The following is a 17,594-nucleotide window of genomic DNA, read 5'->3' on the forward strand; positions in this document are numbered from 1 at the left end:
ATGTGTACCACCTATTCATATAAATATGTTGTGAAAACAATGAGAAATTAAATCACATAATCTTTAATGATGATGATGATACTGAAGTTTAATAACATCAGTGATGCTATTAAAGGTGCTGTGTGCCAGCACCTTACCTAGTAGTACATACTCTTCCTTTTTTTATTTTACATTTCACCCTCACAACCCCAAGTGTACAGTGCGCATTTTACAGTGTACAAATGAGCAAACGGAGGCACAGGAAGGCTAGGAAAACTTGCCCAACGTCATCTACAACGAGAAGTTTGTCATGTATTCTAAATATATGGTTCCCAAAACTAAGTGCCACATTCAAGAAATATACTGTTCTTAGCCCATTTTCCTTCATTTGGAATAATCTTTTTACATTATTTCCCTAAGATTGTGTTTTGGTGGCTCTGTAAAACTACATGACACAAACTGAATTTACTTTAAAAAAACAAAGCAAACTGTTTTCTCCCCCAAGTTCTCCAATTGTAGAACTAGGTAAACACACACACTGACTCACATACAACTGGAAAACAAAAAAGAGGTTACTGTCATTTTTTCTTTCTTTACATTTCAATTTTCTAAAATGTGTTCTAAGTTTAACAATTAAAACCATTGAAAAAATGTTAAGAAACCCTACAAATAAGGGGGTATGAGGGTGAAGTATCAACCTGCCACAACTTCCTACATGAAAGGTTTGATTAGACATAGAAGAGCCCAAAGGCTGAGCTTGCTACTTTCACCGACTATACAGTCACTCCAAAAGTACGAGCCCTATCAAGTCAGCTTTGTACATGTCCCCAGCAATGTACATTACTTGTAGTCACTGCTGCTATAAAATTAACCTTCATCCCATAGGGGCCTAAAGGAGATGGTTAAGAATTGATAGTTCCTGCTTTAAAAAAATGCAACACTGACTACATTATTACTGACTACAATCTTTCACATTTAGTATAATTTTCCTCAGGGTAGGATTAAATCTATAAGTTTGGGGAAGGGAAAATGACCTACTCTAAATAATTTAAAGTACTGCTCTATATACTTAGACTTTCACCATTTCAGACAAATGACACATTTATATAAATGCTTCACAGAGATATTACTTTTTAGTTCCCCGGTATTTTTAGATAAATCACATGGTTCAAATATTACTTTCCTAGGTGAGTTGTATTAGTCTACCTGATGAACATTTCATTCAATTTTTAATATAAGAGAAGGTGACGGGAATTCCCTGGTGGCGCAGTGGTTAAGCATCCATCTGCCAATGCAGAGGACAGAGGTTCGAGCCCTGGTCAGGGAAGATCCCACATGCTGTGGAGCAACTAAGCCCGTGCGCCACAACTACTGAGCCTGCGCTCTAGAACCTCCAAGCCACAAGTACTCAGCCCATGTGCCACAACTACTGAAGCCCGTGCACCTAGAGCCCATGCTCCGCAACGAAAAGCCACCGCAACGAGAAACCCGCACGCCACAACTACAGAAAGCCTGTGCAAAGCAACAAAGACCCAACGCAGCCAAAAATAAATAAATTTATTTTAAAAAAAAGAGAGAGAGAAGGTGACAACTGTTACATAAAGCACGAATCTCTAGTGGTCCATAAATATGAATAATTACTATTCTGAACATAACTGAAAGTAATCTGATCTATCTAATGAAACATATTATTTAATTGTGCATATTTGCATAAATTATATGCCATCTTCATAAAGGACTATAACTGGTATTGCTTTCATAAAATCAAACCTCTCCCTTTTGCCCTGGGGCCCCCTTCCCGGTCAGATGGCAGGCAAGATGGCCGGGTGTGCACCGTCCTCGAACCCACAAGCGAGCAGATCCTCCGAGCCTCTCAGGACTCCGGTCCACGCCATGGCGAATTCCGAGCGCCTCTCGGCCCCCGGCTGCTGGGCCGCCTGCTCCAACTTCTCACGCACCCGACAGGGAATTCTCCTGTTTGCTGAAATTATATTGTGCCTGGTGATTCTGATCTGCTTCGGTGCCTTGACATCAGGATACTCCTCCTTGTCAGTGACAGAGATGATCTTTGCTACTCTCTTCTTTGTCGTCTACATGTGTGACCTGCACACCAAGATACAGATCATCAACTGGCCTTGGAGTAATTTCTTCCGAACCCTCGTAGCGGTCATCCTCTACCTGATCACCTCCATTGTTGTGCTTGTTGAGAGAGGAAACCACTCCAAAATCGTCGCAGGGGTACTGGGCCTAATCCCTGCATGCCTCTTTGGCTATGATGCCTACATTACCTTCCCCTTGCAGCAGCAAAGACATACAGCAGCCCCTACTGACCCTGCAGATGGCCCAACGTAGGTGAACTCCCTTCATTTCTCTCAGCAACCTGCAAATAACACCGCCATCGAAATAATTCCTCCCAGCTCACAACTGAGGTAAAAGTGCCTTTATCGAGAAAATTTGTCTTCCAGACTGCCAATCAACTCCTCTGGTTATGGCCACCTTTATGGGTGTGCCTAGGTTCCCCTTCCTTCTGCAGTATCCAAACGGAGACACCAGTTCTGCCTCGACAATGCCCCCACCTAAGCCACAAAATGACGGAAGAGGGTCCCTCAGATTTCAAGACTCCAGGCCCCAGGTTGTAACCCATTCCAAACAACCTCCTCAGTGTCCGTGTGTGTGTGTGTGTGTGTGTGTGTGTGTGTGTGTGTGTGTGTGTGTGTGGGTGGGGGTGGGGGAAGGGGGCTCTGTGGAGGAATAAATAAATAATAAGCAGATTATTAGGGGGAAAAAAAAATCAAATCTAAGTTTCTTATTTTGCCAGATCTCAAATTTTTAAATCCTCAAAATTTTCAGTTTTCTGTTACATGTTGTTAAATCACTTCTAAATACACAAACAGTAAACAGCAAAGTTCTTCAATTTAACTAGACACCACATGCAATCAACCTGCTACGCCTACCAAGAACAGAGCTTCTCAATGGTGAGCTAACTTTCACCCATCCATCCAATCTTCTTCTCCCTTATGTGAAAAGCCCACTGCATAGCCGTTAATTTTCACGTAGAGATTTTGTGAAAGAAGGAAATTATAGCTGTCATGATGGGATGGACAGCAATTACTACCAAGTGAGGTCTATGAAAATGAGGCCAAGGATTGTATCACTGCATACTGGATTCTAAACTCTTTACATGGGAGGGATCCAGGTAGGACAGTAGAATGAGATAAGGCTCCTTAGGTCAATTCTTCATTTTACCTCACAAACTCCGTGTATACATGCATACATATTTATCTTTAGGGCCAAACATACACATAGTTTAATTTCAAAAAGAGAAAATATACCTCATCCTATTTACTTTGCACTTATTTCAAATTTCATTAACAGAAGATCAGGCCTTTCATTTCCTAATAATATAAATATTAAACAGGTACATATTTAAATAACTTTATAAATCAATGTGAATACATGCTCCTGAAAATGCCGAAGATGGAATAAGAATATTGACTGGTACAGAAATAAAATTAGAAAATAGGAAGTTACTGGCTCTTAATGGATGGCAACAATGCCTCTGAGGGGGAAAACAAAAGACAAGAAGTAGGGAATAGGGGTTCTCAGTATTTGGTCACCTATAAGCAGCAATGCACAGGATAGTACCTAGGAAGCCAGCATTTTGGCTCACTTTCTTACAGTTAAAGATGACTAGCAGGCAAATTAGTAGAACCTGGAAAGTAATATCACAGATTCTCAATTTGACAATTCATTATTATAGATTCCAAAAGTTGATAGTGAACTACAATACGCAGACTACATCTATGAAGAATGAAGAGCAATTTCCTAAGATTTAAGACAGATGCCTGATTCATTTACAAATTCAAAATTTTTATCAATAAGCTGTTATATTCAAGAGCCTATTCATAAAGTACTGTTACAATAAAAACTGTCTTAAACATTTTCTTTTACATAATTTGAATTTCTTCCAGTGGAATCAAGAACATTTTGCAATAATACTCAACTTAAAATTTAAAAAAACCATTATTTTCCTATACGCTTTGTCTTGGATATTATCAACTAAATTCAGGGTTTAATGGGGAACCTTAGATGATTAGCAAATGCTTTAAAATTCCTTATTTATATAGCACAAAGTGTACTGTTAAGCAAAATTCAAACCTTTGATTTAAGCCTCAGAAGTTAGCTAAATTGTTCATTGTTCCAAGTAACAATCACAATGTTATTTTATTCAGTATGGTGAATATCTTATGAGAGCATGTATTAAAAAGAATGTAAACATCTTGAATACCAACTTATAGAAAGGTATTCATTAGGGTCCCACATTTTACTTTATCATATCTATTATTTATGTGATAAATCACCATTGTATTACATTACACGTGTGAGTCCTTCAAATCAGAGATAGTTATATAACTAACTGTATATATAAGCACAGATTTTTAGGACACTATTGAAATGACTGCTTTTACAGAATAAATATAAACTTTTACAACTCCATGAAATAACACCAAAAATCAAACCCAACTAAAATAATAATAGTTTAACAGCACAGCTAAGCTTTTTTGATCATTTACCATGTGCCATGAACCTTCCTAGGTAATTTATGTGTATTACCACATTTAGTTCTCTTAATAAACTACAAGGTTACAGTGTTTTGAGTTATCATCTCATTTTACTTGTGAAGAAACTACTGCTCAAAGAGTTGACGGCCACTCAGTATGAAAGAGAAGAACCAGGTCTAGAATCCAGATCTTTGCCTCCAAAGATTATACTCTTCATTATAAACTTTGTTTATATTGCTGTCAAAATATACCAACGCATGACATTAAAAGAAAAAAATTCAATAATTAGATTAAAATAAATACCTATGCTCGTATAGAAATTATGCTTTTGCCATGTCAAAACACTAAATAAAATTAATACAAACCAGAGAATCGAGCAGTAAAGAAAAATACAACTTTCTCATATAGGGTTATATCTATTAATCACTTCAATCACTCAAAATGTATTCACTGAAAGTCTTCCAAGTCACAGAGATTATTGGAGATGTTGAGGACACACAGTAGGGAACAAAACAAAGTGCCTGCCCTCATGATGCTTATATTTTAATGAATACAAAACTAATAAAAGAAGGAAAAATATTAAGATAATAAATTATAGCAATAGGCTAAAAAGGGAAAACAATTATGTTACCAACTCAACAACTATTCTTAATAAAATCTGTGAAAATACAAGGATTAGAATTATTCTTCCCTATCATGAAGCATATGTCTTTGAGCTATTTCATGAGTTTGTAAATTGTATATTACTTACAGCAATAATTATTGCCTATAAAAAAAAAATCAGAAAATAAAATCTGTCCTGTAGAGACACAAATGAAATCCACCACCCCACCGAAGTCAGTTTTGTAATATTTATAGATTGATTTCATGGACTACACATGTCTCCAGTCTTTGAATTCCCCTTTAAATAAATTGCAACATCTTACCTGTACACTAATTAGAGTTAAATAAAATTGTTGACATGTGTTCATTTCATATCTGAGAGTCCCATTTTCCCTTTTAAGAATGTTAGCCTATAAAAGTACTATCATTATTCCCATTTTACAGAAGAGGAAACTGAAACTTGAAAAGGTTAGGTGACTTGGGACTTCCCTGGTTGCACAGTGGTTAAGAATCCGCCTGCCAATGCAGGGGACATGGGTTTGACCCCTGGTCTGGGAAGATCCCACATGTCGTGGAGTAACTAACCCGTGCGCCACAACTACTGAGGCTGCGTGCCACAACTACTGAGCACACGCACCACAACTACCGAAGCCCGCACGCTCTACGGCCCACGTACCGCAACTACTGAGCCCACGTGCTGCCAACTACTGAAGCCCGCGTGCATAGAGCCTGTGCTCTGCAACAGGAGAAGCCACTGCAATGAGAAGCACACCGCAACGAAGAGTAGCCCCAGCTCACTGCAACTAGAGAAAGCCTGAGCTTAGCAAAGTAGACCCAACGCAGCCAAAAATAAATTTTTTAAAACAAATAAATAAATAAATAAAATATAAATAATAAATAAATAAAACATATTATTAAAGGAAAAAAAGGTTAGGTGACTTGCTCAAGTTTGTACTTGCCCAGCTTTGCTTATTGCACAGCACATTCCCTAAGCCACTACGCTGTGCTAAGCTAAAATTTAGACTATTTTTTTACTTTCTCTCAAGTATCTTAATGCCAGAAGTACCAAAGAAAACAGAAATACTCTAGAAAAGCTTGTCTTAAAAAACATGGCAGTTGACAGTACCACTATGTAATTTAAATGGCAAACACCATATTCATTGCCCAACCAACCAAACAAATGAGACATTTTTCTCTCCCAGAAGAGATTTGACTTTATTTTTCAGTTCAAATAAATATATTAACAAGGCATTTATTTTTAAAAGTTCCTGAAATCTAATTACAAAATAGAATGAAAAGGAATGGAATCAAGGCAAGAATTTTATCCCCTGAATGAAATAAGATCCTGCAACTTGTGGTTTTCCTTACTGAAGCACTTGTTGCTTTGCTCTTAGGCAGGAGAGACAATCTCAAACTGTACCCGTGTTTAGTGTCATACTGCAGGACAATGCACCACATTAAGGTTCATAAGTGTAAAAGGTATGTTTTCTTTCATAAAGTGGATAGTTTATGATGTGTAGGTGTAGATTTATACTATACAATCTCAGAGCACACCTTAACTACTGAGACAAAACTAAAAGCATGTTTTACTAACAGTGGCAAAAGAATCCCTTAACACAAGACATAAAATAAGGCTTAAGGACAAAAAGCAGAAAGAAAAGAAGAAGGAAAGAGAAAAGAGGAGGGGGAGATAAGGAAGGAAGAGAGAAAATATACGTTTTGCTTTACATTAAAGAATCTGACTTAACATAGAAGGATATCACAAACACATTAAAAATATCCTTCAGGAAAACAAAACACTACTTTCTTCACCTTAGTTTAGCTACTAAAATCTCTCACAGCCTTATTCAACAAAGAAAAAGATTACCAAAGAAGGGAGGTGTTAATTCATACTTAAATTTTTCAATTGCAAGGAGAAATTCACAATTTTAATACTCAACTTTATTTTGTAAGACCTAAGTTACTTAAAATTATTCATTAATCTTAAAATTGGCACTAAAAGGAACCTCCTCTTTAGTGACATAAAGGTTTGGCAAGACTCTGTGTTGTATCACCGTCTGCCACATCCTGCTCTGATATTTATAAATGTAGTTGTGCTATTGACAGTTCTGCAACTGCTCCAGGTGTAAGGCATTAGAAGGGAGAATTCTCTTTGATCACTCCAATGTCGTTTCTTCTCTTTAGATCTAAGCAGTCTGCACTGTTCCCAGATTCCGAGATATATCTACTAAAATGCCTTTTAATCTCTATATAGTTTTTTCAGGTGAAATAGGTCATAAAAAGAGATAATCAGAATAATATTTATTCATACAGGAAAGCCACACAGATTAACTGTTTTTTTTTTAAAAAAAGGTCTAAAAAAGAAAACATGAGGCTCTCAATTTTCATCAATTTTCATTTCTAAATACTATGACTTAATTGGAAATGCTACATGGTTCTTAAAATATCAACTTTACAATTCTGGGTTGAACATGTTTCTATTCATTCAAACATAATTGTATAAACTTTATAAAAAATGTTTTTAGGTACTCAATATACAAAGAGTTTGGGAAAACTTTAAAACACAATTCTGAAAACTGGTTCATTACATGATGTTTGTATGAAAAAAACAATTAAAGCACCCCTCCCCCCTCCACACACCCCAGCAGCCATCCTGTATAAAACATAAAAATACTGGCACAAGACAGTTCTCTCAAAATTTCATTAAAAACAAAACAAAACAAAACAAAACAAAACAAAAGCTTGGTTAAAATTTCACTAGAAGTTAAACATAGAGGCTTATCTAACTGTGAGAGAGATGAGAAAAAGAAAGATTGAAAAGTCAATAATGAGAGAACCAGGTGAGGAATTAGAAGTAAGGATATAAGAATTCAAGTGACCAAGAGAAACATTTAGTACTTATGTGAAGAAAAGAATCAAATCTATTACTGATGGATTTATATAAATGATTAAGGAAGAAAATTTGTAATTAGGAACATATTTTACTTCCTGAAGAAAAATGGAGGAGAGAGGGCTATTGGGCAAGGAACATATACACATTTAGTAGTTTTCAATAAATGATTTCAATTACAGCAAAGAAAGAAGTACTATTTTATCCCTAAGATCTTTGCTTTAAATGAGAAAGAAAAATCTACTTTATTTAGAAAAAATGGCAGTTATTAAAGTAATAAGAAAATGATTACTCTTTATTATTGAATAGCAAATCATAAAAATCCATATAGCCTCAACACTTTGGGGGATGAGAGGAAGAAATAATTGATTCCAACGATGATCTACTTATACTTCAGGTAACAGACTAAGAAGGCACTTAAAATATTTGATTAGATGCCCAGAACATATGCAAAAATGACTAATTTTTAACAGGTATAGAACATTAGAAAGATCAGTAAATCAATTTGCAGGAAGCTTAATAATGAACTTATATAACTTAAAACAATATAGGAATACCACATGTAGCTGCTCATGAGGCTTCTGAAAAACACAAGTCAGAAAAAAGCATATACTGCCATGGAGCAAAAAGATATCCAAACACCAAAAAAACTGCTGTCCCTCAGAAGCATGAAGGAAAGAGTTGGTTTAATTAGAACTGTATTAAAAATGATGGCTATTTGATTCTCTCTGACAACCTCCAATTCTTCCCAAATTGAAGCAGACTGTAAAAACTGGAGAGAGTATGTGAAATGCTACTCAAATCTAACATATATGGACAAGTCAAAACTGAAGTCCATTAAGGAAGAGAGAGAAATCTCCAGTAAGGAGAGCAATCAGAAGTTTCCAGTTAGAACACCTGGGTTCTAATTCTGATCTGCTTAGTTACCAACCATGGCATTTTTATCTATCTTATATAATCAGAATCCTTTTCATTAAAATGAGATCACATCTTTTTTCCTATCTCACAGGCTGTTATGAGGCTCTGAAGGTTGAGAGAGCATACAATAGTATAAAATAAAGATTGCAAAGAGGTAATACAAATAAGTTAAGTAGGTACGGTTTTTTTTTTTTAAATATTTATTTATTTATTTATTTATTTTTGGCTGTGTTGGGTCTTCGTTGCTGTGCGCGGACTTTCTCTAGTTGTGGCAAGCGGGGGCCACTCTTCGTTGCGGTGCGCGGGCTTCTCATTGCAGTGGCCTCTCCTGTTGCAGAGCACAGGCTCTAGGCGCGCGGGCCCCAGCAGTTGTGGCACGTGGGCTCAGCAGTTGTGGCTCACGGGCTCTAGAGCGCAGGCTCAGTAGTTATGGCATACGGGCCTAGCTGCTCTGTGGCATGTGGGATCTTCCCGGACCAGGGACCGAACCTGTATCCCCTGCATTGGCAGGCAGACTCTCATCCACTGCACCACCAGGGAAGCCCAAGTAGGTAAGGTTTATGAAAACCAATAGCCCAGCATAAGAACAGAAAACAATAGGCCACTGGCCTTAAAACAGAGTGACCAACTTTTTAGAATCCCAACACAGGAACAAATATAACAGACCAAAAAATACATATATAATGATAATTATGAAACAACTTGATGGAGTATGCAGCTCCAAACTCTTTCCAGAGAAGCATTAAAACAAAAATAAACAAACAAAACCCTATCAAGTACACCAACATATGTACTGTAGGTATTGCAGAAGAGAGAAAGGAGCAGAAAAAAATATTTGAAGACATATGGCCAAAAAATTCCCAAATTGATGAACTACATGAAACTACACATCCAAGAAGCTCAATGAACTCCAAGGAGAATAAACCCAAAAAGATTCACACCAAGACTTGACTAAATTATCAAAAGATAGAGAAAGAATCTTAAAAGCTGAGAGAAGCAATTTGTCAAGAATAAGGGGTCCTCGATAATATTAATAATATTTCTAGAGCTTCCCTGGTGGCGCAGTGGTTAAGAATTTGCCTGCCAATGCAGGGGACATGGGTTCAAGTCCTGGTCCGGGAAGATCCCACATGCGACGGAGCAACTAAGCCCGTGCGCCACAACTACTGAAGCCCGCGTGCCACAACTACCAAAGCCCATGTGCCTAGAGCCCGTGTTCCGCAATGAGAAGCCACCACAGTGAGAAGCCCCCGCACCGCAATGAACAGTAGCCCCCACTCGCTGCAACTAGAGAAAGCCCGTGCACAGCAACGAAGACCCAATGCAGCCAAAAATAATAAATAAATAAATAAATAAATAAATAAATAAATAAATAAATAAATAAATAAATAAATAAGCAAGCAAGCAAGCAAGCTGATTTCTCATCAGAAACCATGGAAGCCAGAAGGCAACGCTATGACATATTTCAAGTAATAAAAGAACTATCAACCAAGAATTCTACATCTGGCAAAACTATCCTTTAAGAGTAAAGGATAGGGAGTTCCCTGGTGGCCTAGTGGTTAGGATTCCGGGCTTTCACTGCTGTGGCCCAGGTTCAATCCCTGGTTGGGGACCTGAGATCCCACAAGTTGTGCAGCACAGCGAATACATAAATAAATAAGAATAAAGGATAAATTAAGACATTCCCAGATAAACACAAAAGCTTAAGGAGGTTGTTAATAGTAACCTGCCCTACAAGAAATGCTAAAAGGAGTCCTACAGACTGAAATGAAAGGACACTAGACAGTAACCTAAAAACATAACAAGAAATAAAGAACAGTGATGAAGGTAACTACATAGGAAAATATAAAAGCCAGTATTGTATATATGTGCTACATCTTCTTTATCCATTCATCTGTTGATGGACACTTAGGTTGCTTCCATGTCCTGGTTATTGTAAACAGAGCTGCAAAGAACATATTGGTACATGACTCTTTTTGAATTATGGTTTTCTCAGGGTATATGCCCAGTAGTGGGATTGCTGGGTCATATGGTAGTTCTATTTTTAGTTTTTTAAGGAACCTCCATACTGTTCTCCATAGTGGCTGAACAGAGTGAAGTAAGTCAGAAAGAGAAAAACAAATACCGTATGCTAACACATATATATGGAATCTTAAAAAAAAAAAAAAAAAAAAGGTCATGAAGAACCTAGAGGCAAGATGGGAATAAAGACACAGACCTACTAGAGAATGGACTTGAGGATATGGGGAGGAGGAAGGGTAAGCTGGGACAAAGTCAGAGAGTGGCATGGGCATATATACACTACCAAACGTAAAATAGATAGCTAGTTGGAAGCAGCCGCATAGCACAGGGAGATCAGCTCAGTGCTTTGTGACCACCTAGAGGGGTGGGATAGGGAGGGTGGGAGATGCAAGAGGGAAGAGATACGGGGACATATGTATATGTATAACTGATTCATTTTGTTATAAAGCAGAAACTAACACACCATTGTAAAGCAATTATACTCCAACAAAGATGTTAAAAAAAAAAAAAAACAAAAACTTGATGTGCCTTTAAAATGGCCAAGTGGTCCCTGAAGAAGAAAATAAATGAAGAATTCTAAGGCAAAAAACAAAAAAAGCCAGTATTACCACGCTTTTGGTCTGCAACTCCTCTTTTATTCCTAGAGGATTTAAAAGGTAAAATGAATTATACAATAATTATAAATCTGTGTTAATGAGCACACAATGTATAAAGATATAATCAGGGACAACAACAATATAAAGGGGGAGGATGGAGATATAAAGGGGCACAGTGTTTATGCCATTGAAACTAAGTTGGTACTATTCAAACTAGATTGTTATAAGTTTAGAATGTTAATTGTAATCCTCAAATTAACCAAGAAAATAACTAAAACACATACAAAAAAGTAAAGAAGATGGGAATCAAAATGGTATACTACCAAAAATAAAAAATATAAACAAATGAGTACTTGTCATGGACTAACTGTGTCCTCCCAAAATTCGTATGTTGAAGCCCTAACCTCCAAGATTTCAGAATGCAACTATATTTGGAGATTGGAGCTTTAAAGGAGTCATTAAGTTAAAATGAGGCATTTATGTTAGGCCTTAATCCAATCTGACTGCTGTCTTTATAAGAATTAATAGGAACACACAGAGAGACACGAAGGGTATGCACAGAAGGACAAATATTTGAAGAAGCAGCAAGAGAAGAAAGGACCCTGAAGAAACCAAAGTAGCCAACACCTTGATCTTAGACTTCTAAGCTTCCTTGATCGGTGAGAAAATTAATTTCCCTTGTTTAAGCCACCCAGTCCATGGTTATTATGGCAGCCTGAGCAAACCTATACAGTACTTAATTGAAATTATATACTATTCTGTATTATTTCCTTTTTTGTTACATAAGTGCTATTATTTAAATGAAACAATATGAATAATTAACAAGTGGCAATTAGTAATAATTAAAAGAAGGACTAACTAAACAGTACATGTATGGGAAAATATAACAATCATTTCTTTTGTCTAAATAAATATAGCAACTTATTTTAACTTTTTTAAACTATTACGTATTTAAATTTCTATAGGCCATATTGTATGTTCTTAACGTACATAAATATAAGATTTTTAAAAAGAAGAGTAAGTACAGTTGGATTAAACAGATGTTACCAAAATTTAGAAAAAAATAACAATGACGTGTTCCTTTTTGTCCCATGAAATAAAAGAATATTTTAACTCTGTGTGTTTCCTTTCCAATAATACTTCTCTGAACTGATTAAAACCATAGGACACCTTCTTTAATGTGTGGTAAAACTGAATATAGTTTAAAGTAAATTTCACTTTGACTTATGGCTCTGCTGTTATCTCCACATTCTTGGTGTCAGTCCAACGTGATGACATCAAGCTAAATATTCTTTCAACAAAAGCATTTGAGCGTGGAATACTTAGGATTTTATTTACTAGCAATAGCAGGCATTTAGATATACAAGAATTAGTTTCTAGCTCTACAAAATATTCATCTACCTTGAATCTATCTAAATGCTTGTTTTGGTATTCCAACTGCTTATTCAATCATGTCCTTTGCATTTATAGATTCATTACATATACTATCCATGCCTAAAATGAACATTATTTCAAAACACTCCAAACTACAATGGTGATTGCAATTTCTGTTATCAAAGTTGGATTCCAAGTAACTTACAGTTTTAGTTAAGACACTGAGAAAGCCCTATTTAAGTTGGCTGCCCTTCTATAGTGAACTTTTCCCCCTCTTGAGATATAAAGCAGTCATATTATGCAAAAATGAGTCATTTGTTTGTTGTATGAGTTTTTCCTAGCCTCCTTATGGCCTCTTCAAATATCATCAAACACTTTTGGAGAAATGGCATATAAATTTTTGTTTTACTGTAATCTTTCTCTGCATTCTCATCTTCAATGTATTGCCACATTAGATAAGGACATTCTTCTTGTCTCACATTCTAAAAATATTATACTGCAGGACATATTTTCTAGGTCCAGCAACAATTATAGCCATCTTTTAGGCACATGTCCAAAGAGGCCATCTCCTTCCATTTTTTTTAAGTCAAAAATCACATTAAGTGCATCTGTACTTTTAAAAAAAACAGAAAAGTGACCAAAAACGTTCACTATGAAAGCATCAATATCATAGGTAAGCAAAATCACATCCCTTTTTTTAGCAGTGTTGTATACAAGGTGTGCAGGATATTTAGAAGATAAAATCTTTATTTTCATTAATAAGTTTACACTGAATAGAATTTGTCAAAATTTAAATTTGCACTGTCAAATATGTAGGTGAGAAAAGTCTAGAAATTATATTTGGACATGATATCAACAATACTGTTTTATGTTGCCTGTGGTTTCATTAAAATCTTCAAAAACATGTTTTAACAAATTAAATTATCTAAGAGCTTGTGGGAAGATTTTCTTGTTGACATGATTTGTCACATCACTTGATATATCAAAGTATGATTGTTGGTAAGATCTGACAGAATGAGCTCTACATTGTCAATGTTAACCTTTACTCTTCATATGACTTCCACTTCTTCTTTCACAGAGGTGATGATTTTTGCCAAGTAACATTCTCTTTCAATGTTTCAGCATATTTTTCCATAGCTACCATGAGAGTTATTGTTGTTAAACTACCGAACAAGGAAAAATCGATCTAAACCTAGTGTGATGCGGGGAAATTATCTTAAAGCCCTGGTAGACTCCAAGTATCAATACATACATAAGCAAACTATCCCAGAGGACACAGAACGGAAAGGGCCTACCAACCAAATTAAGATGCTTAAATCACAGATGTATCCATTTAAAACACACAAGAAGCAAGGGAGAGAGTTGGAGTAAGTTAACACACAGGGTGCAAACAAGTATAACGACCACACTGCTTGAATGTTCAAACATCATCTGCTTTTCACCTCATCTGCCTTCCCTGATGATGATGGTATCATTATGAGAACGGGGCCACAGTTTGAGCAAGGGGGCCACAGACAGGAGTCCCTGGGAGATATTAAAAATCAGGAACACTTTAGAAAAGAGCCTGAACAGTCATGGCTTTATTTGCCTTTCCTGGGTTATATGCATGTGGAGGTTAGAATGAGAACATAGTAAGTTTCACTAATGAGTGATCTTTGGAGAGGTGAGCCTAGTGGTATATGATCATAATACGGTCTTTCCATCTCTTTGTATGTATCAGTAATACTCTTGTTTGTTACAACACAGTTTTTCTTTATTCTGTCTTTAGCCCTCTTACAGGTTACAAACGTACTTGCTATTTATATTTAACAAATTGTATCAACTTTGCCTGTTTCCCAAGCTACTTGTTTATTTACTATCTATACTTAAAATATCCTATGAGTTTTGCCTCAATCTTAAAAGCTACCAGGTTACTATCTATGAATTTCATCTATCTTGTTATCCTTCTTGTCTTTACAGAAGAACTGAATTATTTTCAAAATACCTGTAACAAAAAACACATATTACAGATGGCACATGCTAACAAAAAACATATAGAATTAAGTGGTTTATGGGGACTTCCCTGGCAGTCCAGCGGTTAAGAGTTTGCCTTCCAATGCAGGGGGTGCAGATTCGATCCCTGGTCTGGGAGCTAAGATCCCACATGCCTCGCGGCCAATAAACCAAAACATAAAACAGAAGCAATACTGTAACCAATTCAGTAAAAACTTTAAAAATGGTCCACATCAAAAAAAAAAAATCTTAAAAAAAATGGTTTATGAATACTTCGATGATGATTGAATTCTTACTCTTATTCTTGGCCTTAATTTTAGATCTACAGTTCACAGCACCTAGCATACATTCAGTTAGTGTAGCTACACTGAACTGGTATTTGTTGTCCAGTATTTGCTTCTTCAATAACCTAGAGTGATAGAGAAAATGGAAGACTGTAATCCAGTTTTTCTCAGAGGTGAAGGAGACACAAATGAATAAGAAAAGAACACAAAAGCCCAAAATCAACCAATCAAGTGCATTAACAGAAAACAAAAACCAGAACCTTCCCGGATGGGCTGTCCCTGGCGAGACTTTTTAAACAGCATAAAGCTCAACCTCATTCATCACCACAATAGATTCAAGCAAGATTATATCAAGATTGTTCACTCTAAGGCTCTAAATATTTTATCACATTTTACTTAAAATTTAGATGGCATAGCTTATGTTACCCAGCTACTACGTAGCACAATGACTAGCACATAGCAGATGCCCAATAAATATCTGCTTTATGTACAAAGGAATCAGTTCTTCCTATTAATGACTGCCAAGGAAAATCTGAAGAATTCTCCTCTAAAGAAAAGGACTTCTAAAGGAATGTTTTTCAAAACTCTGTGGTTACCCTAGTCATAAATTATAACTGGGCAATTATGTAGTTGAATCATCAATCAGATGGAAAGGAAAAGCCCTCTCAAAATAGTAGGGGAACTAAAAACCCGAACAAGATGTTCAACTGAAGACTAGATTGAAATAAGTATTTTTAAGTGAATGAGAGCCAAAAATCTGGTTGTTCTGTCCATGAATGGGTAAATTTACATTCTGTTAAGATGAAGAAAATTCAGAAAAATGGGGGGAAAAAAGCCCTTTCCAAACTTTCCAAACTTTCTTTTGAAAAGTAGGATAGGGACTTCCCTGGTGGTGCAGTGGTTAAGAGTTTGCCTGCCAATGCAGGGGACACAGGTTCGAGCCCTGGTTGGGGAAGATCCTACATGCCACGGAGCAACTAAGTCCGTGCACCACAACTGCTGAGCCGGCACTCTAGAGCCCGCGAGCCACAACTGCTGAGCCCATGTGCCACAACTACTGAAGCCCGTATGCCTAGAGTCTGTGCTCTGCAACAAGAGAAGCCACTGCAATGAGAAGCCCACGCACTGCAATGAAGAGTAGCCCCCGCTCACTGCAACTAGAGAAAGCCCGTGCGCCGCAACTGGAGAAAGCCTGTGCGCAGCAACAAAGACCAACACAGGCAAAAAAATTTAATTAATTAATTAATTAATTAAAACAAAAAGAAGCATAATTTTTTTAAGCATTCATTATCTCATAAATCCTTACAACTTCCACCTGCAATAAGCATTAATCTCCATTTACAGGTGAAAGGCCCATAAAAGTTGCTCATGCTTTCATAGCCAATAAAGTGACAAAGCTTGAACTCAAACCCAGTTCTAATGTACTCCCACAGCCCCAAGAGCAAGCCCATGGTTTTGACTTGTTATGTCGCCTCACTGATTATTGAATAAACAAATGAAATCCGTAACTTGAATCAAGTTGTTATCACTCCCTTTTGAAGCACTTCTAGAATCTACTTTTATTTTTTAAATGTAGTAAAACAGACATATACAAAATTTACCTTTTTAATCATTTTAAAGCATACAGTACATTCGCATTGTTGTACAACCATCACCACCTATTTATCTCTACAACTCTCTTCATCTTGTAAAAATGAAACGCTATGCCCATTAAGCAATAACTCTTCATTTCCCCTTCCCACAACTCCTGGCAACCACCATTCTACTTCCCATCTCTATGAATTTGACTAACCTAGGTACCTCATATAACTGGAATCATCATCATTAGTCCTTCTGTGACTGGGTTATTTCACTTCGTATATATGTTCAAGATTCACCCATACTGTAGTATGTGGTAGAATTTCCTTATTTTTTAAGGTTGAAAAATATACCATTGTGTGCATATACCACACTTTGTTTATCCATTCATTCACTGAAGGACATTTGGGTTGCTTCCACATTTTAGCTATTGTGAATATAATGCTGCTATGAACATGGGTTTACACGTATGTCTTCCACACCCTGCTTTCAATTCTTTTGGGTATATAATTTGTCTTAGTCTGCCCAGGCTGCCATAACAAAATATTATAGACTGGATGGCTTGAACAACAACAAAAATTTTTTTGGAGGCTGGAAAATCCAAGATTAAGATACAGTTGATTTGGTTCCTGGAGAACCGAACGCTCCCCCTACCACCCCACCCCCACATGAGGACACAGTGAGAAGGCAGCCATCTACAAGCCAGGAAGGAGGCCTCACCAGAAACCAAACCTGACAGCACCTTCATCTCAGATGGCACCAGCCTCCAAAACTGTAATAAAATACATTTCTGTTG

At 36.6% G+C, this 17,594-nt stretch overlaps 2 protein-coding genes across 5 annotated transcripts in view; one reads left to right on the plus strand and one right to left on the minus strand.

The window, feature by feature from the left end:
• Window positions 1-17,594, minus strand: part of ADK (adenosine kinase) — a 493,701-nt gene that overhangs the window by 286,409 nt on the left and 189,698 nt on the right. The gene's annotated exons all lie outside the window — the stretch shown is intronic.
• LOC118882355 (proteolipid protein 2-like) lies at window positions 1,553-2,616 on the plus strand. The gene has a single exon (XM_036827954.1). The coding sequence runs from the start codon at window positions 1,786-1,788 to the stop codon at window positions 2,329-2,331; it is 546 nt and encodes a 181-aa protein (XP_036683849.1). The 5' UTR covers window positions 1,553-1,785; the 3' UTR covers window positions 2,332-2,616.

Source organism: Balaenoptera musculus, chromosome 16, assembly GCF_009873245.2.
Source record: "Balaenoptera musculus isolate JJ_BM4_2016_0621 chromosome 16, mBalMus1.pri.v3, whole genome shotgun sequence".
NCBI classification, from domain to species: Eukaryota; Metazoa; Chordata; class Mammalia; order Artiodactyla; family Balaenopteridae; genus Balaenoptera; species Balaenoptera musculus.